This window comes from Dicentrarchus labrax, unplaced genomic scaffold (genome assembly GCF_905237075.1).
Source record: "Dicentrarchus labrax unplaced genomic scaffold, dlabrax2021, whole genome shotgun sequence".
Taxonomy (NCBI): domain Eukaryota; kingdom Metazoa; phylum Chordata; class Actinopteri; family Moronidae; genus Dicentrarchus; species Dicentrarchus labrax.
Genome location: NW_026136722.1, coordinates 18967454 through 18994632, shown reverse-complemented (window position 1 = coordinate 18994632; position 27179 = coordinate 18967454). Strand labels below are relative to the sequence as shown.

Here is a 27179-nt window from a genome sequence, read left to right as displayed (position 1 = left end):
GTGAGTTTTTTTTTTTTTTTTTAGGTGGTTTCTTGGTTTTTAGCAGCTGTATTTCCAGCTTTAAAGGTCCAGTGTCTGACATATAGGAGGTTGACCTACACACAATGTATACAGACTCTTTTCTCCAGTTTGTTTTTCAGCTCATTCTCGGCCTCTGACATTTGTCTAACAGTCTAAACGCTTAAGCCGAACAAACAAACAAAACCTACAAAGGCAACAAACATTAGCCCATCAGAGGCAGAACGCCTGTGGGGATTAATCGAGCATTCAGTGTTTAGGGTACCTGGACTCACCAGTGGGGTCTTGCACAAAAGTAGGATAAAGAAATCCAGGATAATTGAGCAAGCGCGGCTTGACTTAGCCTGCTCGGCGCATCCTGGTTTAATTGGTTGCAGGTTTGCCGAGCCAGGATGAAAAGGCGCGGCAATGTTAAGCCAGGTGTAGATAGTCGGGATAAGTGCGTGTTCACGGCATACTGAAATAGACCTCGCGATCGCTCACAGAATCACCGATGGGAACATGGATAAGAGTCATTATGAAGAGGGAACAGGTGGAATAATATATAGTGTGTGTGTGTGATATATTTATTATGGGATGCCGTTTAGGAAATTAAGCTTGAATATATGGAATGAATCTGGATATACGATAAAATGTGAGAATACGAATAAAATTCAAAACCTAGTTGTATCCTTTTCATCAAAGTGATAGCCTCGAATTAGCTGGTTTTACAAAATGGCATCAGTTGAAATATTACAATACTTTCTTAAACTGGAAAACTTTTTGCTTTTCTGTCAGGATTTAGCCTGAGGCCTGTTGTAGTCGGCCTGCCACCATTAAAAAGGGAGTGAACTTCTGTCAGGAGAACGGTTTGGGCACGGGTACTATGGGAAGGATTTTGGCCCGTACAAGCACTTACCAATGAGTTAATAATGTCCTCATTGATCAGTATTGCTGCCACAAGGTTCCTGACTGACTCATTCTCACTTCTACAAGATGGCAGCAGTGCCTTGATGACCAGTCAAGTTTCATTCAATATATTCAAAGTTTCATTCTATATATTCAAAGATTAATCTCTTAAACAGTATGCCATAATATATATACTATTTTGCCCTTGTCACAGATTTCATTGAAAACACCTTGCAACAGCTGTGTTTTGTAATCCAATACTGCAATAAACACATATTTATGCAGTTTGACAAGCAGTCTTCATTAGCATAGCAATATAACACTTGTCCTGAGTAATAATAATAATAGTAATAATACTTCCACTTGAATCAATATAAAAAGACTGTTGCAATTACAAACAGCCAACAGATTTAAATAAATGAGAAATGACAATATATATGTAATATTTGAATGCAGGATAATTAAAATGATGCAACATACTTAGAAAGACCATGGACATGCTGTAAAACACATTAATTCCTCACAGGACTGACGGTGGAAATACAGGTGAATCACCTGGATCAATGTTAGCCTGGCTGTTAGCCTGGTCTGGAGCAGGCTAACTGCAGAGAATAAATCACCATAGTAACTTGGCCGGGATAAGTTTAACCTGCTTTCATGCAACCGACTTGAGGCTAAATTCAGCCAGGATAACAAACATATCCCGGCTTAATCCCTTATCCTGGTTTTGTGCAATACCCCTCCGGAGGGGACGGTACACAATAAGTAATTAAGTAAACATCAGAGGAGCCGGCCCTCAGTAACCGTGAGAACAGACCTGTTTCAGGCGCTGGTAGAGACCAAAACTAGAGCTCATCCTGTTGGAATTCTGTTTGTTTTAAAAGGTGGTAATGTCTGTTTACATCTTCTCTCACTGTCCCACAGTGCTCAGATTATATATTATTGCATGTGTGGGAGTCCTGATACTCTCTAAGCTGCTGTAACTTTCACTATATCCTGATAGAACATGAGACAGAATCTGTGGAAACATCAGGTTCCTCTGGCTCCTCCTCCTGTTTTCACAGATTATCTCCTGTTGTACTGTCAGGATATAGTGAAAGTTATTCCTATAAAAGTCACCAACTGCAGCTTTAAACTGAACGATGTGGCAGAAATGGAGGAAACAGTGAAATGTGGCAATCTGGGCCGGAGATGAGGAAGTTTTCTATTATAAAATGTTTGAATGTCCCTTTTTTAAACAGCTAAAGGAAAGAAGCCATTCCCTTCAAACTCTTTCCTCCTTTCAGCAAATTCTGTCAAATAACTTCAACAGGACAAACAATCCTCACAGTTTGTGGTTCAGGACAGTGAAACAAGTCATGTGACGTAAGAGTACTGGATGTCTGTGCAAAGTTCAGCCTAGCTCATCCGTACATTCACTGTTTGTGCTGTTTGATTTGATTTTGTATTGATCTACAAACACCAATCTAATCCAACACAACATAAAGGGAAAGGCACTTCATTAGGACGCTGAAAGACTGAACATGTATTATAAACAGAAACAATGAGACATCAACACAAAGTAAAAGCTGTAACGTCGTCACACTTATTGATTTAATTTCTCTCTGTGTTCCAGTGTGAGAACATAAACAATGGATATTTTTACCAGTTTCATGGGACTTAGTCTACCAATTAAAGCCGCTCTGTGGTCTCTCTGGTATTTATGGAAGCCCTTTTCTAGATTCTCTTAAGACATTAAATGAGAAACTTTATAAAAAATAATGACTTAGTATCACAATGTTGTTATTTTGAGTGTATTTAAATTAAAATCCTGAGAAAGTTTCTCAATAGTTTCACATAAGTCTTTATTTTTTGTAAGTCTATCATTATAATGTCTTACAGATCTTTTTTTCTTCCTCCATACGTTGTTTGCCTCCTTCAGACTGATCTTAAAATATCTTGCTGCATATCTTATGTGACTGAGACTCCCTGTGGTTTCCCTCCAGGCCTGTTCCCAGTTTTTACTTCAGTTCATAGAGTCAGACGTCTGCTGACACTGAATATTCTCTGTAATCTGCAGAGGGGGAATCAGTCGAAGTAAAACATCAAACCAGACAGCAGTGATCATTAATATTGAAGCGTTGCAGTGTGATTGTTGTGATGTGCGTCAGTAGAGTCTGAGTGCAGAGTAGTCCGTCTCCCAGCGCCTCGCCGCCCACAGCAGCTTGTCCCTGGACCGTCTGCTGGGCTTCCCTGGACCAACCATCGGCCTCTGTTCACCTGCAGAGGACACGAGTGATGAATACACTGTAATCAAACCCACACAGGAGGGATAATGCAGTCTGTGTGCAGAAACCTGCAGTGGGATGTTTGAGTGTCTGTGCAGAGACAATAGAAGGATGTTTTCACACTCAGAAATGAGCTCAGTCAAAATCTATAGTAAAGGTAAAGGTGTGAAAAAACATTTTAGGGAACTGAAATTAAAATACAGAAAAACTAAAATAACTCTGTTTGAAGGTCAATCCTGGTCCAATTATTATACTTTTAATCACACACACTAATGAGAGGCTGCAGTTCCTCCCTGTGGCCACTGGAGGCCAGTGAACACTCATGAGTCGATATACACTCAGGTCACCTGTCACTACACCCTATACAAGGACTTCCTGCAAATACTTTCAAAATAAAACAATCAAAAGTGACAGCAGTGTTTTCAGTGTTCTGCCCACCGACCGAGTCACAAATCTTTATCTGTTGCATTTATATTTAATCAAGAACAATCTGAATTCAAGTTCATACACTGCAAAGCCAATATGTAAACTAGTTTCCATTAACCTTTGCGAATTAGAACAGCATGAAGGGAAGAGCATAGATACTATAGTGTATTCTACACTCAACCTGTCACTATGTAATTATTTTAATAACCTTGTTTGTTTGTTATTCTTCTTTTGTTCTTGTTACATTATTGTTTGTCTTGTCTTGTTTAGCCAGTATTAATAAAACAGAAACATTAATTGTAATAATAATCATAAATATCTGTATTATTCTGACTACCTGTCAGTATGTTGTGTTGGTGCCACTGTGTTGGTCTGCCGCCTGCCAGCGGTGGCGAGCGGTCGCTTACTGGGACCCTGAGCTCCGTTTGGTAGGTGGTCCAGTACTCTGATGGATCCTGCGGGTTGGTGACCTCTCTGACGGCCCGGCCGCTGCGATACCGGGCCCAGTTTTCCACCTTCGGGTCCATCCTCTGGAGGAAGACCGGAGATACAGAAAGGTGTGAGGGACAAAAAGTCTGTTTGAGAGTTTGTTTAATTTACAGAATGAATAAACTGTGACGAGTGAAGACAATGATACCTGAATCAAAGGATACCTATTAAAGTGTGTAGGATTGCAACTAACTGAACACCCCTCGCGTCTGTATTTGAGGACGTAGCAGTGAGAACAGTGTGAACATGTGAAGAGTGTGGGAGAAACTACGAGAACACAAAAGGCTCTTTTCAAAGCCAGTGTTTAGGTTTGACCTTTCTGGGCTACTGTAGAAACGTGGTGGACTCGACCTGATACATCGAGAACTTTACAGAGAAGAAGGAGACTTTATAAATGAACAATATTTAAATATTCATAGAGGTAGACGCAGTAGATGACATCATTGTTGATCTGAAACCATCAGACTACATTAAAGAGATTCTCGGAGTGATGAAGTCCTGATGTTATATCTGGAGTTCATCATGCTGCAGCCTTACCGGTGTGATGTGTTTGGCACTGTGCACCTCTGTAGTGTGTGACTGCAGCGCACACGGCAGCGCTGTGGTGTCGGTACTGAGGTCCAGCCGGGTCCGGTGCTGCGAGGGGAAGCTGGGATCTCTCAGGTGGAAGAGGAGAGGACGTCCGTCGGCCGACCTTCCAGAATAACTCTGACGAACACAAAGAGGCAAAATGATGAAGATGCCACAAAGAACCGTCCTCAACCCGGACCCCTGAACCCGCTGGAGCAGTGTGCCGACCTGGTTGTGGGTGGTGGAGTAGCTTGGTGCCGTGTCCCCCAGGTTCAGGGTGCTCTGATGCAGATGTCTCGGTTTGGAGGTCTTTGCTTTACTTTGACAGCGACAGCCACAGTGGGCCGAGCTCTGGTCCATCAGACTGCTCATGTCCACGCCTCAGTAACAGAGGGTTCTGGTTCTGGTCCGGACTTCAGCAGATGAACCGGAAAATACAGAAACAGTTCCTGCTTGACTCTCAGAGAAATGTGTTTAAATTATAAACCTTAACAATCTGCTGGTTGTAATTTATATCAGACAGACTATAAACCTTCACATGGAGCAGTTTGGGGTCCAGTGTCTCGCTCGAGGACACTGGGGATCGAACCGACAACCCTCTGATGGGTGGACAACCCGCTGAACCTCCTGAACCACAGCTGCTACATGCTACACTAATCTATTTTGAAAAGTTATGATTAAGATAAAAGTGACAGCTTATGTTAACTAGGGGAGTTGTAGACTGACTGAATGAACAGACTGTGTGTAATTATTATTATTATTATCATTATATTATTATTAGTGTTTGTACGAGCTAACAAATATAACTTATATAACCCCAACCGACGTCTTTAATCTCAACATATTCTAATAAACTGCACTCAATCATTAAATACTGACATTAATCAATAATTAATGATTATTGAGTCAAAGCTTTACAGGAAGTAATCAATAGAAAGATATAATTAAGTAGAGAATAAAGTAAATCAGTGCTGATTTACCTTCATCGTCGGCTCTGTGGAGACTCACCTGTGTCAGGTTGCTCCTGGTGAAACTTTGTCGTCATGGTGACGAGAAAACAAAAACAAACAGAAACATTAAAATCCAAGTTTACTTTTAAAGTGTCTGTCAGTCTGTAAAAGATTTAACTTCATATAACCTCATATAAGCATATAATACACTACAGTTTCTGTTATATAATATTATTATTATATAATATTAAACATGTTACTCAACTCCATTAAGATCTTATATTGAAATCACATGTTCAGATTATAAAATATGAATTTATTGTCATAGATTAAAGTATAAATAACAGTATAAAATGTACCAGATACTTCTATAGATTGTATTTATATATATTGTATTATAATGTTCATTTGTTCTGTTTTTAAATGTTTATGTGCATATTGTAACATTATATTTTATTTTCTCTATATAGTTGTTAGATATTGTAATGTAATAGATCATTTTAACATTCTATATTATTATTTATATTTATATTGTATATTGTAAACATCAATAGTATTAGTTTATTCTCGTTTTATTTTATTATTATTAATTCCTTCTTTGTGTCTATAAAACACTTTAAAACTGCCTCTTGTCTGAATTTTACCATATAAATAAATCTACTTATTGAATTATGATATTATAAATTATATAAATAGTAATAAGTGTTATTTATCTGATTGATTGATTGATTGATTGATTGATTGATTGATTGGTGACTCCGCCCGCCCCTTGCGGTGGCAGGAGGAACTGCAGCAGTGGACCGTTAAAGGGACGCCGGTGTTCGTGCATCCATCTTCCTCCTCCTCCTCCTCCTCCTCTTCCTCCTCGGGTCAGTCAGTAAACAGCTCGCTGTTTGATCTGCGGGGTTTACGGTTACCGGCTGTTCCTTCGTCCGTTGAAATGTCGTCTAACGGTAAGAGAGAGTCCGGTTATCGGTGTAGAGCCGCAGACACATTCAGGAGGTTAACGGGCGAGTTAGCTGCTTATTGTTATTATTATTATTATTATTATTATTATTATTGTTGTTTATATATCTGTTGAACAGCTGCTAATGTTTTTATTTTTAATGTTTAAAAGAATACAGAAGAGTCTGTTAGCGACCGTTATCCGACCGGAGGAAACCTCCACCGGTTAGTTAGCACCGATTATCTGCCGTTAGCATTAAGCTAAACGGGCTCCGGTCTAATTTATATGGCTCCGTGCCCTGTTAGCTGCTAGCTGCTAGCTGCTAGCTGTTAGCTCGCTTGTGCTACTGACCCGGTTCTCCCCCCCCTCAGCACTGCGGGTTTAACGCGGGTTATAGTTTATATATATATTTATATATAACATATTAATATATAATATATAATATAAATAATATATATATATTAAATATATTATATTTGCTTTATTAAATATATATAATATTTAATATATATAATATATAATATATATTAAATATTATATATATTTAATATATATAATATATAATATATATTAAATATTATATATATTTAATATATATAATATATTAAATATATAATATTTAATATATTATATATTATATATATTAATATATATAATATATTAAATATATAATATTTAATATATTATATATTTAATATATAATATATTAAATATATATAATATTTAATATATATTAAATATTATATATATTAAATATTATATATATTTAATATATATAATATTTAATATATATTAAATATTATATATATATTTAATATATATATAATATTTAATATATGTTAAATACGTAATATATTATATATGGAAGCTCAGTTCATTGTAATGTCTCTAAATATTTACTTAGTATCTCAAAGTCATTATTATATGATATTAAGTCTTTATTATATGATATTGTTGTTGTTAAGAGATATTAAGTCTTTATTAGATATTAAGTCTTTATTATAAGATATTGTTGTTATTATGAGATATTAAGTCATTATTTGATATTAATTCTTTATTATAAGATATTAAGTCATTATTATAAGATATTCATTCTTTATTTTAAATATGAGTCATTATTATATGATATTGTTGTTATTACGAGATATTAAGTCATTATTAGATATTAAGTCTTTATTATAAGATATTTAGTCATTATTATGATAATATCACCAAACACAGCTCCCACCCTGGCTTTGACCTGTTGCTGAGCTACAGGTGCATTAGGACTAAAACAAACAGACTTCAGCTTCTTCCCAAAATCAATAACCACTCTGAACTCTCACATCCACCCGGACTCTCTTCAGTCACTATTAAACACTGTTAAACCTACAAACATACCTACTGTGCAGTATCATACAATGTACAATATATATATATATATAAATATATAACACCGTATTTATTTGCAAATGTTCACACTCTTTGCACCTTACCTCCTTTTTGTACTATTACTTTATGTCCTGTGTTTATATTGTATATATTTTGATAATTGCACTGCTATTGGAGTTGGTTTTCTAACCTCATCGTACATGTGTACAGTGACAGTAAAGGCTTTCTATTCTATATTATGTTATTATTGTGAAATATTAGTTAATTATTTTGAGATATTAAGTCAGAATATTGAGTGTCTCATTATAATGACTTACATAATCTTTTTTTGGTCACATTGGTGGAAACAAGCTTCCATAAGATCTGTTAATATGATGGTTTATAGTAAACAACTACATGTATTTTCTTTATGAACAATAACAACATCATGTTAAGCTCAATGCTACAAAAGTTATATTTTAAATAAATAAAAGCTGAATTTATTACACTGCTGGTTAATCGCTCATCCTCCCATTAATACGTTAGAATAACAGACAATACAACGTTTATAATTTCTAATTGTTTTGAACCCTTTATGTTCTGTAGTTGTAATGAAGCTTTGTAGCATTTGGATCAGCCATATTAGATCTGTGCTTTTAAATGTCGAAACTTATTTAATAATAAGTAATATTAACACTCCGTTTGGTTTATTCCACAGATTATTCCCAAACATCTGCCCAGGGGTGAGTAGAGCTTCTTAACCTCGGGGGTCAGTGGATTAACAGATATTATATAAAGGACATTTGTTTAGTTTTTAAATATATTATAATATGTTTTATATAAAGCTTTGATCGCTCCCGTCAGTCTAATATAAACCTCTAGGACAGAAACTGTAAATTATTATTAGTGATTATTATTTGCTCTTTACCGGCAGCTATGGGTCCTACGGTGGAAGTGGAGGTGGCGGTGGCGGTGGCGGCTCCAACCAGGGCTACGGTCAGTCTTCCGGCCAGAGTTACAGCCAGCAGGGCTACGGAGGCTACAACCAGAGCTCGGACAGCGGCTCCGGCTCCTACAACCAGGGAGGATACGGCAGCTACAGTCAGCCCTCGTCAGGTAGAGGAAGACTCAGGAACAGTTGTTCACTAACACATTGTTCTATGGTTAACGCCGATCTCCTCTCTTCTCGCAGGAGGATACGGTTCTCCGTCTTCTAACCAGGGTGGCAGCGGTGGTGGTAGCGGCGGCGGCGGCGGCGGCGGCAGTGGTTATAATCACTCCAGTCAGTCCTATAGCTCTGGAGGATACAACAGCAACCAGCCCTCCAGCATGAGCTACAACCAGCAGTCATCCTTCTCTGGGTACAGCCAGCAGCAGCCTCCTTCCTCATCCTCCTCAGGGTAGGACAGCTTCTCATTTACAGACTTAATATTATATAATCACCATCATTATATATCTTATAAGGCCCGTTCGGACAGGAGGACAGATTCTGGAGGGATGTGGGTGATGAAATGTGAGACATACATACTTTCACTGCGTCCATTTTACATCGGAAAACAAATATTTGTACAAACCTACATCGGACCCCTGGATCGATCTAAATCTACCACGAACTGCTCGAAAACCTGAATCTGTTGATTAAAGCTTTAAAGCTAACGATCCTCTCGAGGTCGGTACATAAAGAAAAGTGTTCTCTCTCAAGTGCTCCCTAGTTTTTTTTAATACTTATTCTTCCCTCCAACAGCTATGAAGGGAGCTCGCAGGCTCCCGGCTACAACCAGCCACCGAGCGGCGGACAGAGCGGAGGTGGTTACGGCAGCAGTGGCGGTCAGACTGGTGGCTACGGGGGCAGCGGGGGCCACCAGCAATCATCCCAACACGGAGGAGGTCACTACAACCAGCCTCCGAGCTACAACTCTCCCCCTCCTCAGAGCTACAGTCAGCAGAGCCAGTACGGTGGAGGTGGAGGTGAGATTTCTGGAAAAATCGTAACACTGTTTTCTGGATTGACTTGAATAAAAATTGCTGTTACGTAGCCGTAGACGGTAAATCTGTGGAGGTCTGATTGTCTCAACTCTTCCTCAGGATACGGAGATGAAAGCCCGCCGTTGAGCGGAGGAGGAGGTGGAGGGTACGGTGGTCCTGATGGAGGTTACGGTCAGGATGGACGTGGAGGCAGGGGCCGCGGGGGTGGATTTGGAGGACGTGGCGGCGGTGGCGGCGGCGGCGGTGGCGGATACGATCGCGGTTTTGACCGAGGTGGCCGAGGCGGACCGAGAGGAAGAGGAGGCATGGGGTAAGTGTTTAAAGACTGATCTCGTGTCCATGTTATCAACCTGAGTACAGTGATTCGTGTCAATGTTTCCTCACCTTTGGTTACACGTGGAGCTGTAGCATCTGTAGCTACATGCTAAAGCCACTGAGAGGTGTGTGCTGATGTGTTCACTCACTCAGGGTTGACACCAATATATCAGAAATGCCTCAGATACAACCCAATATGCTGGATCGAGTATCAGCGAGTACCATCCGATACACCTTGCTACTTCCCAGCAGCGTCCTGTTTTTCCCCCACCAGGATGTTGAAGTCATAAACCGCCCTACTCTGTCTCTGATTGGCTTACCTTGATATTCTCACCCTAACCTAATCCAACCAACCCAAATCAACTGAGGCAACGAGTACCAGCCAATCAGAGTCAGAGTAGGGCGGATGGTGTGGAGTTGAGTTAGTGTAGCGTTAGCCAATGTGACTGACTGTCAGACGTGATAATATATAAAAGTTTAATGTCTCTGTATGTATTTGTTCATACAACAGCAGCAGCCGTACAGGGTTAGTTATATTCAGCTTGTTAAATAATAATTATTTAACACAAATCTTCCGGGATCAGTGTTGGGTATCGGAGCATCTTTTACTTTCCAGGAAAATGCCACAAAGCAATCGATATGTTTTCTGTCTGCAGTGACGTCTGCACAAAATTTTCTTTGTTTTCTGAGCTGAATACCAAACACACACCTTTCTTAGGTGAACACAAACATATTAAAAGTGTTGTTGCAGAACCTCCCTGAGATATTTGAGGACAGGGAGTGTCAACGTACCCACCTTTAGTGTCCTTCACTGCCTGTGGACGGGCGGTATGATAGATATCACATATCACAATGTTAATATTAACAATACGGTGCAACATCCTGTGTAAAACAAACTTAAATTGATGCAATGAACTGTGAACCCTGATTCATTTCATCAGTAAAAGCTTGTGTGAAACATTACTGTTCGCTTGTAATCGATGGTTTAACCGACAACAGATTGTAAAACAGTAACACGCTATAATCATATCATCGTGATATGATACCACTGGAAGTAATCCATTTAAATTATTACCCAGCCTACTGGATGCTACACATTAAACCAGCCCAGAGCTCACAAAAGGAAACTGTATATGTTTAAAACATGGTTGCCTGGGTCCAACAGAAAGGGAGTGGCTTTAAATGAGTTGAGCTTGTAAACTGGGTAAAATTCAGATTATATGAGGAGGTTTGGAGTCGCTGATGTTGGGCTCATTAAGTTAAGGTCCTTGTGGCTGAATGCTGGTCAGAAACCAAAGTTTACATTATCAATATCGCCACAAAAAGCAATGAAGTATTAAAATGGATGAATGAAACTGTGTCCAGCTCTCAGTCAGTTCAGTTACGACAGTTTACTGCTGGACTGGCTGACCCAACTCTCAACAGAAAGCGAACAAAAGTGGGAAGGAAAAAGGGAAACTTTTAGAAATGTAACTTAAAGGCACCTGTAGTAAACCTGTTTATGATAAAGATCAACAGCACAAATACAAAAGCTTTTAATGGCAAACATCTGCACTGACAGATCAGTGTCTCCTTGTACAACAACTAACAAACGCTGTGTAAACTAAAAGGAAACATATAAGCGTATGATGGTGGTATTAAATGGTGATTTGGCTGTAACTGGTGTGTGGTGGTGTTGCAGCTGTCGCCTCTAATCTGCTTTACAACAAGTGATATCTACAAGTAAGATCTGAAATGTGTGTAACGGCAAACAAAAGCCAGCTAGGTGCAGCTCTCTCATGTTAAAACATCCCAAGAGGAGAGGGAGAGACCCCGGCGCTGAATATATTTATCGTCTTTTCCCTGATGGTCACTAGTCACTAGTTGCTTTTTAGAAGTCACTAAGAGGGTCTGACAAGTTTCTACAACTAGATAGACTAGACTAAGATAAGTGGCAAGTTGGTGCTACCTCATGTTTTTACTAACAATTAAAATTATATATATATATATATATATATATATATACTATGGCACAGAAACCTAAAATAATTACATACTAATGATGAATTTCTCTGTATCTTTGTGTCCCAGTTGCTATTTTTATCCATCGAACGCAGGTTGAGAATGAATTTGTGATGTCTGTTTGTGAGTCGCTGAGCAATGTTGAGAGTTGTCTGCCATTCACAAGCTGCTTTCTGATTAACTGAACTCATTTGACCCAATTATAATAAATTGAGTAAACCTGAAGAGGCTGTTCAAACTTAAATGTACTAGAAGGAGGTTATAAAACAGTTTTCATTTATGTTAACTTACATAAACTCAGACCATCAGTGAGAAGCTATTTCTATGTAGTTATTCTTAATGTTTTCATCGGGTCGGATTCCCCCTTGAAATCAATGAAACGAGGTGGTGGAAGCACTACCGCCTTTGTCCACAGGGGGCGCCACAATCAACACTAAGGGAAAAATCCTTGTTGCTGCTTTAAGAAAAAGATGAATACAGAAAAATGGATTATGGGTCGGGGGACAAACTTATATAAACCAAATAAATTATACAGAACAGAAAAGAGATTTTACAACAAGATCACTGAATGAGTAAAACTATGAAGCAGAAACTGGTAAGTTGATGTTTTTTGTTTTCTTATCGAGGGTTACAATATCTCATGTACTTTATTGTAACCTTATGATGTTGGTGATGAAGTCACAGACAAATCAGTTTACCATTTCATTGTATGTTCTCTCATCCATTATGGACAATATTAGAGTCTCCTTCCCCCACCATTACGATATTCAGAAGTCAATCCCTCAAATCTGTCACAAAATCACTGTTGAATATATATACATACCGTAAAACTTCTTATAATAGCCCATTTATTTGCTTAAATCACTGAACTCCCCCTGCCTTTATTGGGGACAGGCCTCTATTTGGGACAGGCCTTTAATTCCTTTAGCACAACACTAAACTAAACTCTAACTGCTGCTTCTCTTGAGGTTTTGTTCAGCAAATTTGACGACTAACATGATGATTATGATGCTTCAGAGGTTTTTTTTCCATCTCTCTTGTTTACCATGTTACCGGTAAGTCAGAATGAATTAACGTTATACTTTGTTGTTGATAGTTTTCGTAAAATATAGTGAACGATTGAATTGTGGAGAATCTATAACTGATCTAACGATGTTCATTATGTACATACTGACAAAAGTTTAAACATTTTAAACAGGAGATCAAAACGACTCAAAGCTCGCTGAAGCGGGCGACCCGGTGGGTTTTATACATGAGATAATTTCTATAAAATCCAGACCAGGCCTCTATTGGAGACCTGCGTTTATTTGTCAAAACGAGTAGCCACACCAGGCTTTTAAAAGAGACCTGCGTCTATTAGGGACCCTGCTTTTATTTGAAGTTTTACGGTATATATCTTTTATGTATTGAAGAGTTAAAGTGGTTTATCAGTTATCTTGATTTAATATTTAACAATGGAGGAACGTGTAAGTAAAAACCGTGTCTTGTACTTGCTATCTTGGTATAATGAAGCACAAACTGTAACTCTAAAGTTAGTTAGAAAGTTGTGTGTAAATAAAAACAGCTAGCTTGACCAGTAAGCTCCTACAAACTGTTAAGTCTGAAGCCAATAGGGTGGGGTTTTTACCTCCTCACGAGTGTCTTTTTGCCAACACGGGACGTAAACTGTGGCACTGACTCCTACCGCACACTAACACGCCACAATACATTCCCATCGCCTGCCTTTGTCACCTGTTACCTCCACCTTCCCAACCAGCCCTTACAGGATCACTGTGTCATACTCTGCTTTAATCAATCTTTGAATCTTCTCCTAGGCTTTTACCTTCTCTCCAGGCTGGCTTTCTGCTCTTAAGCCATCATTTGGGATATCTACAAACAGTTAATAGTCTTCTTGTAGTTAGAGAAACGATTTTAAATTGCTTTTTTGTTATCATTTGAGAGATCATGAGAAAAAAGCCTCAAAGAAAACATTTGGATTTACTGCAATTTGTGTAAAGAGTAAAGGTTGTCTGAGACCTAAAACAAAACATCCATCCAGGGATCAATGGTGTTAATGTTTGGGTTGGTTAATTGACACAAAAGAAGTGATTTGATGAAAGAAAATGGGTGCAAACAAGTCACTTAATAGAACTTAAAAGGTTAAAAAAAAATGCAAATTACAGCTGCTTCTGAACATATAATGACAAGGTCTTTAAACTGGCCTCTTGTCCTTCGAGGTACATTCAAGAGACTCTGACCTGAGATTACGTAGGGGTTTCAGTAGGACGAGTGCCCGAAACGAAGAGGGGTGGGTTTAATTAAGAGACTGTGTGAAAGAGTGAAGGTTACCCACAACCCATTGAGAGAAATCGCTGTCAGCACCCAGCCTTCAATGCGTGTCGTTTCTCTCTTCCTCCTCATCAGAATGGGCGATCGTGGAGGATTCAATAAGTTTGGTGGTAAGTGACAAAAAAAAACAACAACAAAAAAAAAACAAAAGGTTTGAAGTTTGAAGAGTCGAAGCTAAACGGAGGGAAGATCAGTAGACTTAAAGCATGAAGCGGGTGATCATTAAAGTGTGTGATTGTGTTTATATATATATATATGCTATGCACAGGTAAGAACAGTTTATGTTATCTGAATGGATACAACTCTCAGGTACTCAGTGTTAGTAAATGTCCAGCAGAGGGAGTTAAACAGCACATTATGGCTTCAGCCGCTCCATCTTCTTGCAGCTTTGGTGTTGGAATTTGATGGATGGGAGTTCAGAGCTTTCGTCCGGTCACGTAAGAGTCATACACCTCGCAGTGTTTGATGAATTAGATGGAGAAACAAAAGAAATGAGATAAGAAAAGTACGCCATGCCGCAGACTTTGCAAAACCAGATCCAAGTTGTGTGTCACATGGACCCCTGACAGCAAGTTTCGGTCCGGCTGTTCAGAGATCAGTTGAATAGTAAAAACTGGTTTGATTGCACAACTGTGAATTTTATTAGGTATCTGCAACCTGATCCGGTTCACATTGTACTGTAAATGGAAGGGAAGCGTGTGATTTCAGTGTGGTAGTCCAGTTGGAACAATACACCAGCCCCTATTAGAGCTTCATCACGCAACTCCCTCCATTGTATGAGTGAACCACGTGCAATGTGTGTTTACCACCTCTAATTAGTATGATTGTATGTTATAGGTTTACAACTGGAGGTTTACTCTTAAGCTCCAGTGTTGACATCTACTGTAGTTAATGTTTAAGTTGGTAACATAATGTGTTCACCATTAAAAATATAGTTTGTCAGGAAGTGTATTTTGTAGGTTTTACTTACGATGATATTAATTATGTAATTAGAATTTATGTATAATTATATCGACGTTTTATTGCCGTAATTAAATTGTAATTGTTGTTTTTTAAGTGGCTCCATTGCTGCAAACAAGCCCTGCAGTTACTATTATAAACTGCATCATTCAAGGATTTAAAAAGTTTTATTGTTACATAAACAAACAATATACGATATGTAGTGAATAATAACTAGAATCAGGGATAAAAATAAGGTAAACATTCCAACATAACACAATATAAATATATGTTTGAGTATTAAATGTGTGCATATTCACCCGGTCTGTAGGTGGTCTGAGTATAAAACATTAAACTCTACAACAGAGGACAATGTGCTGTACGAGTCCAAGGACAAACAGAGGTCAGAGTTCACCGTCCTGATGGTTGGAGGGAGACGAGTGTCTCTCTGTGTTGGGCTCGTGGCTACAGATGAGTTGTGTAGAAGCTGGAATAGTCTTACTGAGGTGGTGGATCCTTCACAATCCGACTTAAATCTGGTTCTGAACCTTCTGTTGTAAAAGTCCTGCAGAGTGCGGAGTGCAGATCTAAAGGTTCTCCACTCTGTACAGCTTTGTGGTCCTGAGCGGAGCAGCTCCCAGACCAGTGGGTAGGCTGCTGTCCACTGTCTCTACGACCCCCGGAGAGACTCTGATTATTACTTCAGGTGATATTTTACATTAAATAATAACAAACGTCACAAAATATCAGCGATAAAAACACTTTACAGTAGCAGAGTTTGTAGTTTCAGTGTGAACCAGTTGTTCAACTTATGGGGGAAGGTGCTATTATAATGAAACATCTATAGATATTCAGATAAACTGTACAGAAAAATACAGACACATTCATTAATGTCACTTATAGAACATGAAATGAATTTACCAATCTCTCGGTCCCACGTGGAATTGAGACTTGAGATCTGAGTTGAAATGTAGAGTTTAATCTTTCACACTGATACCTGTGCATCAGTGGGGTGACATGGCAGCGTCATGGAACAGGTATCACTGCCAGCTGTTTCCAAGAATAGTGTCGTCTGGTCAGTTCACAGAGCGACAGAAGAACAACGATGACCTCTGTGCTGAAAAATGATTTGCTTTCACAGTCACACCAGTTTTATTACCTAAGTGGTTCAAATGTCGTGTTGATGCCAAAGGTTTTTTGGCTTCCAAAGACAATGAAGAGAAGGGACTTTGTTTTAAATTCCAGAAACTCTGGTAAATCCAGCTGCTAATGACACAGTGTGCAGGCCATCTTCCAAAAGCTGACGGGACCTAAGGAACCACAACACGTCTCAGGTGTTTCAGTTCACCTCTCTGGAAACTTCATTGGAAGTTGGTTTTTTTATGAATGGGTGAAGTGTCGCTAACCGTGACTACCGAATAACAAAACGCTCTCAGAATGACAAACATGGTGTTTCTTATTTCCAAGATATACGTTGGGACAATTTCCCAGAATCCTTTGTTAAAGCCATGTGCAAAACCAAAGTAGACAAAGGAGTGGATAAATGACAGGGGTTACCATGTGAGTTGAAGGTGTAAATACTTTTTAAAAAAGGGGGATCGTGTTGCACGGTGTTGGAAGAGTTGGTAAAGTTTGTGTGAAAGGAAAGAAAACGCATCAACACAAATACATTGACTCTGCAAGTGTTATAGAATTACAACCAAAACCCCATGAAACTGTGAAGCTGTGTGAGAGGAGTTACGGTTGTTACTCCGATGCATAAAATCTACTCGAAGACAGGCAAGAATGTGGGCAAGCTTGTTTCGTACGCTTGTTCGTGGGGACTTAAAGATAATGTCAGCTACTTATTGTCCTCTGCTAACAAATGGTGTGATGGAAGAGGTGATGAAAGAGTTACACGGGTGGAAGACGACATTGGTGAAAAATGTGTCTAAATTTAGAAATTATGTGTACATACAGAGTGACTAGAAGCTGGTTGGAACGAGGAGATAAAATAACATTTAATATACAGATTTGGTGTTTGTGTGTGTTTGGTTTTCATTTATTCTTTTCCACAACTAATTTCTGTTCTTCTTTTTTGCCTTCTCAAGGACCAAGAGACCCGGGACATGGAGGACCCGGCTTCAGTAAGTTTTGTATTGTTTTATTCAAAAATTATATTAAGAAAATGTACAAACAAAAGCTGAAACTTAATCAAATAACCTTCCAGACCCACGACAGGTACAGTAACTAAAATGTACACACTATTGGAGCTTTTACACCTCGAAGCGAGTGCAAACAGCCGACAGGTTCACCTGAACAACTTTATAAGGACATAATATTTCAGATGTTGTGTGTTAATAGCAAGAATCAGTTTGCTTCGTTTTAGTGCCAGTCAGTAGTTGTAGGTCAGAATCTGAGTCTAACTTCTCCTCCTGTTACAGTGCAAGACCAGGATAACTCTGATAATAACACCATCTTCGTGCAAGGCCTGGGCGACGACTACACTGTTGAATCAGTGGCAGACTTTTTTAAGCAGATCGGGATCATTAAGGTAAGTCTGCTCGTATTTTACACATTTTTGCTGCTGGGTCAATAATTTTATACGTCTTTAAAATCATGTCCTGTCTGTCTGCCTGCCTGCCTGCCTGCCTGCCTGCCTGCCTGTCTGTCCATCCTCTCAGGTCAACAAGAAGACCGGCCTCCCAATGATCAACCTGTACACAGACAGAGAGACGGGGAAGCTAAAGGGGGAGGCCACAGTTTCCTTCGATGACCCCCCCTCAGCTAAGGCCGCCATCGACTGGTTTGATGGTGAGTTGATCCTCATCGAGCTTTGGCTGATAGCTCTTACTTACTCATTACATGTAAAACAAGGTCCTAGAATCTGAGTTTGGTCTTATTTCTCAGCTGTTTTATTTCTTGCCTCAGTTCAGCTTCTTACAACCTTTCACTCCTGTTTTTCCCCGGAAGGTAAAGACTTCAATGGCAATCCTATCAAGGTGTCTTTTGCAACCCGCAGAGCCGACTTCGGAGGCCGAGGTGGGATGAGGGGAGGTCGAGGACGAGGAGGTGAGCTGTTACTGAGCTTTTGAAGGATGACATTTTGTAATAGCAGTACGAGTTGTTTCCAGTCTAATTTCTGTTTCTTGGCTCTGCGTAGGGCCGATGGGTCGCGGTGGATTCGGAGGGGGTCGAGGTGGAGGTTTCCCAGGAGGCAACGGGGGCAGCGGTGGAGGAGGAGGAGGAGTAGGAGTAGGAGTAGGAGGAGGAGGTGGTGGAGGAGGTGGAGGAGGAGGAGGAGGAGGAGGAGGGGGCAACAGAGAGCTGGAGACTGGAAGTGTTCAAACCCGTGAGTCAGGATTTGGTGATTCTGGTGATCATTTCCGGAGGTTTCAGGATAGAAACTTTCTGTGCAGCTTCACTCTGTGTAATCGTAGCTCCGGGCTGAGAGTTCGCCCTGGGAACAACACACACACACACACACACACACACACACACACACACACACACACACACACACACACACCTTGTTAACCCAAGATTAACCTGAGCCCGGGGCTACACACTGCACCTGTACCGGCCCTGTTTGGAGCTGTGTGACCCGAATATTGTTCATATCCAGATAACGATACATATCACAAAATATATATATATTCAATAAATAGTTACAACATATAAAAAAGTACATTAAAAGCATATTTCTTGTTATATTTTTGATTATATACTGAACAAATAAATGATACTTATATTTGATTCTTTCTTTTATTTAGAACTTTAAATTAAGTTTATAAAGCATATAAAATATGTTGTTTGTGTTGCCAGCAAAGCAACAAAAAAGCAGCAAAAATAAAGATGATTTCCTGTCGTCCAGTGTCCGTCGTTGTTGTTAGTTTCACACTGGCACCTTTTAGCCCGTCCCTAAACTTGGGTCTAACTCGCAGCCAGGAACCCGTCGACTACAGTCGGGGTTAGGATGTGCCGGCAGTTTAGAAAGTCCTAATTATTTTATTAAGTATCAACATTCACTATCTTGATGACGTGTCGCCTTTATTAAATGTAGATATTGTATTTCCTCTCCTATGTTAGATTATAAACTATAATTCTGTGGTGATATTGTAGATCTATCGTTGATACTTTCTGTCATTTCTCTTCAGCAACTGTGGCAACTTGAACTTCTCGTGGCGTAACGAGTGCAACCAGTGCAAGGCCCCGAAACCGGAGGACGCTGGTGGGATGTCCCCAATGGACAGAGGTTAGACCTCCGCACTCTGTGTAATAAACACCACTCGAGATGGTGTTAAATATTATGTAAACTATCCTCATATTCACTGGACTTTGTGCTTTAAACTGGAGTTATTGTTCTTTGTTGTTGTTTCTTTTATAGCTTTGTTGTTGTTTCTTTTATAGCTTTGTTGTTGTTTCTTTTATAGCTTTAATGTGACTCACTTCACTAACACTATTCATTACATCTGAGTACAATAGAGCGACACTGAGTCATCTTAAACCACAAGCTGTTTATTTGTCTAAGGTGTGTGTTTCCCCCCCGGGGTCAGACGCAGTGACAGTGACGCCCTCTGGCAGGAGTTTACAAATTGTCACCAAATTGTTTGTTCTGCCGTCAGGGGGTTACGGAGGAGAGCGCCGAGGGGGGTTTGAGCGGGGCGGCTTCAGGGGCCGAGGGGGCGACCGCGGGGGCTTCAGAGGGGGCCGAGGGGGCGACCGGGGAGGATACGGCCCTGGGAAGATGGACGCAAGGTCAGAAACAAACAGCACTCTCTGGTAAAAAAGGCTTCTACGTTTGAAACTAGGATTCATTTTGTTTAATGTCAAGTGTTTAAGCATCAAATGTACAGACAGTGTTTCAGCTCATATGAGGCGTCAGCAGTCTGAACTACAGGATTTACAGTCTTTTTAGTGCCAAATTAATCTGCAGCAAAATCAGCTCTTTTCAGTGGAATCATTGTCGGAGTAACTACACTGATTTGTGGTTCAACTTTGAACCCTCAGAGAGGAAATGTGGATGTTACAGCAGCACAAACAGGAATAAGTACAGATACACAGAGAAACCTCACACATTAATAAAATAAAGACAATGAAATACAATCAATTAGACTTAAAACGTCAAATTACAGGCAGTAGTGGTAACCCCCCAATCCCAAAGACCCTGAAGTCTGTTCACGAGGAAAATGAGCCGAAGTGTAATTTGATAAAAATGTTGTTTGTACTCGATGAATGTTTGCGTACTGTGTGACCAGGACGTCTCTGAAAGGTGTTTGCTGAACATCGACGTCTCGGTTGTGTAAAACTCTCACTGTTCAACCACACGCACACACACACACACACACACACACACACACACACACACACACACACACACACCTCTGCTCATTGGTCGGATGCTGATGATGTAATCTGTCTTTGTTTCCAGGGGTGACCGCAGGCAGGAGCGGCGAGGTCGTCCCTACTAACTCACCCACCAAGGACAAACCTCGACACAAAGCCCAGTGTGTGTACCGTCGTCCGTGCTGGGCCCGGTCCCGTGACCTTTCACCTTTTATAGAACTGTTCACTTTGAACCAGTGTGTAGAGAAATGTGACGATCCCTGTTCCTTCAGTTAGCTCTTGTTGGTGTTCAGTCCGGTGTTTGCACAGCGCGGCCTCGTTTAGAACAACCTGAGTGTGAGTTTCAGTCCTGGAGTGTTATTAAGGAGCCAATCAGGAATTACCTGATAATTAATGACTCATTAATATGTAGTTGGGACGATATTAAAGTCTCTGTCAGTCAGTGATTCTTCTGATGGAAGTTTAAAGTTTCTCTGAGCTCGTTAAACATCTGATTCATCATCTGATCGATAGACAAATAGTCTAATAATAATAACAACAATAATAATAATAATAATAATAATAATAATAATAGGTAGTAAAAGGTTTCACTGAAACTTCACTAAAATCTAGGTGTGAAAAAACATTTTGGTGAACTGAATTAAAAATATAAAACTAACTGAAATGATAAAGTAGAATAAAAGTACAGAGGAAATATCAGATTAGGTCGAATGTGTTTGTATTATACGAGTTATTCTGAAGACTTCCTTTTATAATGAAAAGAAAAACTAAAACACTGAAACTAATAAAAACAAGTAAACTCTCTGGACTGAACTATAAAACTATTAAAGAACTAAATTTAAAAACCATAATAACTGTCAGTCTGTCCTGATCCACCAGTACAAACACACTGACCATCGTTTATATATTCATACACTCAGGAGTCGATTACTTTACTTTACTTTACTTTACTTTACTTTAAGGATTTTAATGTGTAAATTATAATTTTATTAGCAGACAAACATTAAAATACGTCTGGAGGGAATCAAGTTTGTATTCGGTTGCAGAGATTGTGGCCGAGCCGTCGTTCTGGTTTGAGGTGGATTACAGCCGACACTTCGTCTGACCTTCGGCGACGTCGGGGATTTAAAAACCTGTCGGAGTTGTTTTCACTGTCACTCTGTTGTTGGTGTGAAGTTACTGTCAGGGAACGACTTCCAACAGATAATAATGATGGCCAGAATCTGTGGAAGTGAGACTGAGGTTGTTCAAATCAAGAAGAAAATCACTTAAATGTGAGAATATAATTTATCTTATCTAAATTGGAGAATGTGATTATCAGGAGTTGCTGATTCATTTTCTGTTGGCCAATCAATTAATCAATAATGTCCTACTGTGCTCTCTCATCCATCTCAGTTATGGACCAACTTTCAGCGTCTTCTTCACCTCGACATTTTTTACATTTAATGGCAGTTTGGTGGTTTTAATGATGCAGCTCTGAGCAAACTCCACAGAGGAAAGTTTAGGATGAAGACACTGACATGATGTTGGCCCGAGGCCTCGGTTTGAACAGGTTTAATAACAGAAACTGAACTGAAGCCGCTCCCGTGAATGTAAAAGAAAACAAAAGCAGAAAATCGTTTGTGCTTCTTTACGGTCGGAGGTTTTCTGTGTCACTCTAATTGGACTCGTGCCCGACTCTCACCTGTCAACCTGAGGAGGTCAGTTAGTGACTGATAACAACCAGCATAAAGTGTGTATGTGTAACGTTAGCTGACACACAAAACCAGGCTGGAATGACACACACACACACACACACACACACACACACACACACACACACACACACACACACACACACACACACAGTGTATAGGACTGGAGTCAGAGGTTGGACGTTACTGTACTCGAGTATTTTGTGACAACTTTTCCCTTTTCCCTCAACATTTTAACACAAATATCTTTAAGAACAGGCTCCTTACTTTAGTTTTGATGCATCTGAAGGGAATTATTGATTATTTTATTGCACCAGTCTGCAGAAATATTACAGTACAATAAAACATTTACACCACATTCAAAAAGCTGTAAAGGTTTTTCCCCCAAGAAGCTGCATGAGATCAACATAAAGAGAGACTCCTGGGTTCCCATAGGACCCATTTTCATTCAGATATCTGGGGGTCAGAGGTCAATGGATCCCTTTTAAAAATGCCAACACCAGTTTTTCCATCACCAAAATTGAGCTTAATAATAGCAGGATAGCAGTGGATGTGTTTGGTCGTCTAGTTTCATATACAACCAGTATTTGTCCCTCAGTAGAGAGCGTGTGCTCAGAATCACGTATCCAACCTCTGACAACGTCACAGCGGGGGAAAGATCGTGATGAGTTTTTGTAAACGAGGCCTCTCGTCTGTGCAGATGTTTCAGTGTATTTATTATTTATGAGTTGTTTTTTGTATTGTGCATGTGCTGGTTTTCAAATGAAAGTTGTTGATGAAACCAAACGTTGGCTCTGTGCGTCTTATTGACTCCTTTTATATATTCAGATATCCAGAGCAGCGTTAAGTTTCAGCGCCTGCAGACGAGGAGACGCCCACTACGTCCTTCACACATCGGTCGGCAGGTTGTTTGCTCTCACAGCTCGGTGATGAGTCTGGTTTAATTCCTCATAATTCTCAGAAATGTTGAGAATAATGTCGTCCCTGTTTCCTTCTCGGCAGCGTTGTGATGGCTCGCTCTCTCTGATAAACCTGTTCCTCTGCCACTCCTCTTTAAACCTGGCAATGATTAAAGCTCCCAAATGAACTGATGATAAGTCTAATAACAGATTAATGTTTCATACAGTGTGCAGAGAGAGAGAGAGAGAGAGAGAGAGAGAGAGAGAGAGAGAGAAAGGGAACTGTGTGCGCGTTAATAAAACCTTGTAGATTCCTTTATAAGTAATTTCTGTGAGGTAGACTAGCTGTTGCCCTGACAACTGAAGAACATGTCATAAATCTCCTATAATGTCAGTTTATTTCACTCATGCTGTTGGTCTAAGGATAAGTCTGCTGACATTCAATAGTTCTTATCGGACTCGTGAAAGGACTCGAACAAACAGCTATTGTGTGAAAGGGTGATTCATCTGGAGCTGCTTCAGTCAGACTGCTTCAGTCAGAGCCTCGAACCAACAAAAGCTTCATAAAAGAGGTTAAATGTCTTAAAACTTTCACTTAGAAGAATTTTTTTTCTGTTAAAATAATATATATATATATATATATATATATATATACGCCCGCACATAGACAACAACAGTTTATATCAGACATTGTCTGTCTAATAACCTTAAAATCAAGAAGGCTTTGCGCCCCCATATGAAGCTTTAGCGACCCTTCCTGAGGGTCCCGGCCCCCAGGTTGGGAACCACTGCCCCAAGGCTCCTCTGGTCTTCTGTTTTATTAGTGCATCAACAGATATAACCCCCCCCCGACTCTCAGAGATCATAATAATAACTAACTTCAATCATCACCCTGAGGTCATTTCAGGTGGTAAAATAAACTCGGTGGATCAAATTAAAAAGCAGCTCGACTGTTAAACTGCTGACTGAGCACAAACTGCAGCAGCTGCAGGACGCCGGCACAAACACGCCAAACAACGACCGCACACAATCAGCGCTCAGAGTCACATCGATGTAAATATCCAGACTGAGAGCGGCTCAGTGTGAGCTTCACTGGTTGTTGATATCAGAGCTCAAACGATTAATCGATTAACTGAACTGAGGATCCGGGTATGTTTATGTATTTATAGATGAGTTTAATATTTAATAAAATGATCCAAACTGAAGTTACGGTCCCCAGAGAATCAAACTGTGTTCATGTTCCCTCGGGATGAACTGTGACCCTTTTCTCCATCTGACAGGTCAACACCTTCCCATCAGCCTCAGGGGCGCTTTGTGTTCACTGCTAATTAGCAAATGTTATCATGTTTACACAGCGAATGAAGACGGTAAACATGATAAACTCAGATATTCTCATCTTTACCTTTAAGTCTGATCCATTAGATCTATTCGAGTTGTCGTATATGCTCAAGTTAAAGGTTTATTAGTTAAATAGAGCTGAAACTAATGTTTGATACAATAAACCTGTAATAAATACGAATGAATGTCTGGTTTTGTGTGATTCTGTGTGACCTTTAATAACCGGCGAGGTTCAGTAATCTGAAGCTCTTTCTCTGGAGTTTTGTTGTCGTGTTGTTTCGCGTTGCAGAGTTTTCCAAAATGACTGTGCATGTTTTCATGGCTGCAGTCCGACCTGTTGTCTCTTTCTGAATAAAGCAGACTTTCTTGGCGAGCTGTCTCACTGTTTACGGTCTCTAACTGGCTGATCCGGTTTGCAGTCGTGTGTTAATGTCGTTGTGTTTGTTCCTGGAAAAAAAAACCCATCCTGGATGATAATCGATAATCACAACCGATTACTCATCGCCTGTAAGTGTGTGAAGAATAAAACTCATATATCATAAACTGTTACAGACAATACACTTTGATTCAACACTGTAAGTTCACATGTCTAAAATACTAATGTTAAATACTTAACTGTAAATAATCATAAAATTACTGCTTATTTAAAGGAAATGTCCTTTTTTTCACAAAGTTAAAATCTATCATTTTTTCACAGATTTTTACTGTTTATTTAATAGATCAAACTCTTAAATTCAAGTTTAATATGTTTTTTCTAAAATTATGTAAAATTATCAGTATTGTATAATTTTACAAGGATTTGTTAATTGACAGATATTTTGTATAATTATGGAAGTTTTCACAACACAAACGTTGAATAAATGTTTATCAGTGTAAGCGTTGGTAAACTGTCAAAATACAGTTTTTATCAGTGTAAACAGCAATAATTACTGTAATCTCACAGATAATTTATTACAGTTCAGATTAAAATAATAAAAATCCAATAATACCAGCACTCTGCTGTAAATGTAAGCCTGATTATTTGTATTATAGCTCATTACATTGTTTGTGTGAGTGTAAAATAAAGACATTCTTCATTATGGAGGCTGTGACGTTTGTCCTTTATGATGCTGGAGGGTTTTCCCTGGTTCTTCTTGTTTCCAGAACAATCTGAGACTCACAGTGAGCTCAGTGCGTTCGTTCCACAGGCAGCCGGATGTGGTCGGACCAGTTCGGTCCTTCGCCTTGCGTCCGTCTGTCAGTGGACACCGATGGAGGTCGGAGGTCAATCTGAACAGACCTGAAGCTCTCTGATGGTCGGAAACGTCTCAGCTGATCATTAATGAAAATATCAGCCTGTTTACATCCTGTAAACGTTTAAAGACTTTAAATCTAATGTTTTATTTCCATTATGTTGACACACACAACAATGAAAGTAAAAGTTTGGAGAAGAAACATCCAATAAAAAGCTTCGTTAAACCGTGTGTGTGTGTGTGTGTTATGATGATTATGAGAGAGAGAGAGAGAGAGACAAAGGTGCACAACAACTAGAAGAAAGAAGAGAGAGAGGATCGAGAGGAGCTCAGTGCACCATGGGAAATCCCCCGATAGTCTAGGCCTATAGCAGCATAACTAAGGGATGGTTCAGGACTCACCTGATCCAGCCCTAACTATAAGCTTTATCAAAGAGGAATGTCTTAAGCCTACTCTTGAATGTGGTGAGGGTGTCTGCCTCCCGAACCACAACTGGAAGCTGGTTCCACAGGAGAGGAGCTTGGTAACTGAAGGCTCTGGCTCCTGTTCTACTTTTAGAGACTATAGGAACCACAAGTAGCCCAGCATTCAGAGAACGTAGTGTTCTAGTGGGGTAATAGGGTACTATGAGCTCTTTAAGATATGAAGGGGCCTGACCATGAAGAGCTTTATAGGTGAGGAGGAGGATTTTAAATTATAATACAGGAGAAGGAGCTGATATAAGGAGCTCTATAAGAAGAGGAATTATTATTTCAGTTTATATTCGGTCGTTGGGAACTGTCTAATGATGACTCACCAACTTATTAGTTAGTTATTAGTTATAATGAAAGTTCAGTGGGAAGCAGCAAATGTACATTTACACAAGTTCTTTATTTTGACAACCGGGGAAACTTCCTCCAGAACGACTGAACCTTTAAATAATGTGAATGTTCTACGTGGATATTTACATTTTCTGCTACTTTCATATAGAAACAAACTAAAATGTATTTTATAAATTAAACTACCAGACATTCTGTTAAAATGAGTTCAAACTGAGCCAACAGTAAACTGCTGCTTAAACACATCCAATAATAATCCAATAATAGTATAATATGTAAAGTCGTTAACAGCGCCACCAGTGGTAAAAACATCTGACAGGCAGTTGGAGTGTGAGTTCTGTGTAGAGATGCAGGAATGTCGACAGGTGAGATTAATGTCTGCCAACGCTGCTCCCTTCT

The 27179-nt window shown here is 39.6% G+C and overlaps 2 protein-coding genes across 3 annotated transcripts; one reads left to right on the top strand and one right to left on the bottom strand.

Annotated features, from left to right (window-relative positions):
* Positions 1-2468: 2468 nt before the first annotated feature.
* LOC127356685 (uncharacterized) lies at positions 2469-5742 on the bottom strand. Of its 2 annotated transcripts, none has more exons than XM_051388677.1 (5): positions 5639-5742; positions 4887-5071; positions 4626-4796; positions 3937-4129; positions 2469-3165 (listed from the first exon to the last, which is right to left on the bottom strand). In XM_051388677.1, exons 2-5 carry the CDS (start codon positions 5028-5030, stop codon positions 3053-3055), a joined length of 621 nt encoding a protein of 206 aa, XP_051244637.1. In that variant the 5' UTR covers positions 5031-5071; positions 5639-5742; the 3' UTR covers positions 2469-3052. The 2 variants fall into 2 exon arrangements, with proteins under 2 accessions (XP_051244637.1, XP_051244638.1); XM_051388678.1 differs by having other exon boundaries at positions 5667-5742.
* Positions 5743-6401: 659 nt separating this feature from the next.
* On the top strand, positions 6402-23278 carry fus (FUS RNA binding protein). Its single transcript, XM_051388599.1, has 15 exons — positions 6402-6561; positions 8623-8647; positions 8839-9020; positions 9097-9304; positions 9649-9872; positions 9990-10200; positions 14610-14644; positions 17564-17599; positions 17897-18006; positions 18137-18266; positions 18426-18524; positions 18616-18804; positions 19610-19707; positions 20078-20234; positions 20884-23278. Exons 1-13 carry the CDS (start codon positions 6549-6551, stop codon positions 19624-19626), a joined length of 1479 nt encoding a protein of 492 aa, XP_051244559.1. The 5' UTR covers positions 6402-6548; the 3' UTR covers positions 19627-19707; positions 20078-20234; positions 20884-23278.
* Positions 23279-27179: the final 3901 nt, after the last annotated feature.

Coding starts and splice junctions, on each gene's coding strand:
- fus (XM_051388599.1), top strand. Junction 9,305..9,648: donor CCTTCCTCATCCTCCTCAGG/GTAGGACAGCTT, acceptor TCCCTCCAACAG/CTATGAAGGGAGCTCGCAGG. Junction 18,525..18,615: donor GGGAGGTCGAGGACGAGGAG/GTGAGCTGTTAC, acceptor GGCTCTGCGTAG/GGCCGATGGGTCGCGGTGGA.
- LOC127356685 (XM_051388677.1), bottom strand. CDS start 5,030: ATGAGCAGTCTGATGGACCAGAGCTCGGCCCACTGTGGCTGTCGCTGT. Junction 4,130..4,625: donor GTGCCAAACACATCACACCG/GTAAGGCTGCAG, acceptor GTCTTCCTCCAG/AGGATGGACCCGAAGGTGGA. Junction 3,166..3,936: donor CCAACACAACATACTGACAG/GTAGTCAGAATA, acceptor TGTCCTCTGCAG/GTGAACAGAGGCCGATGGTT.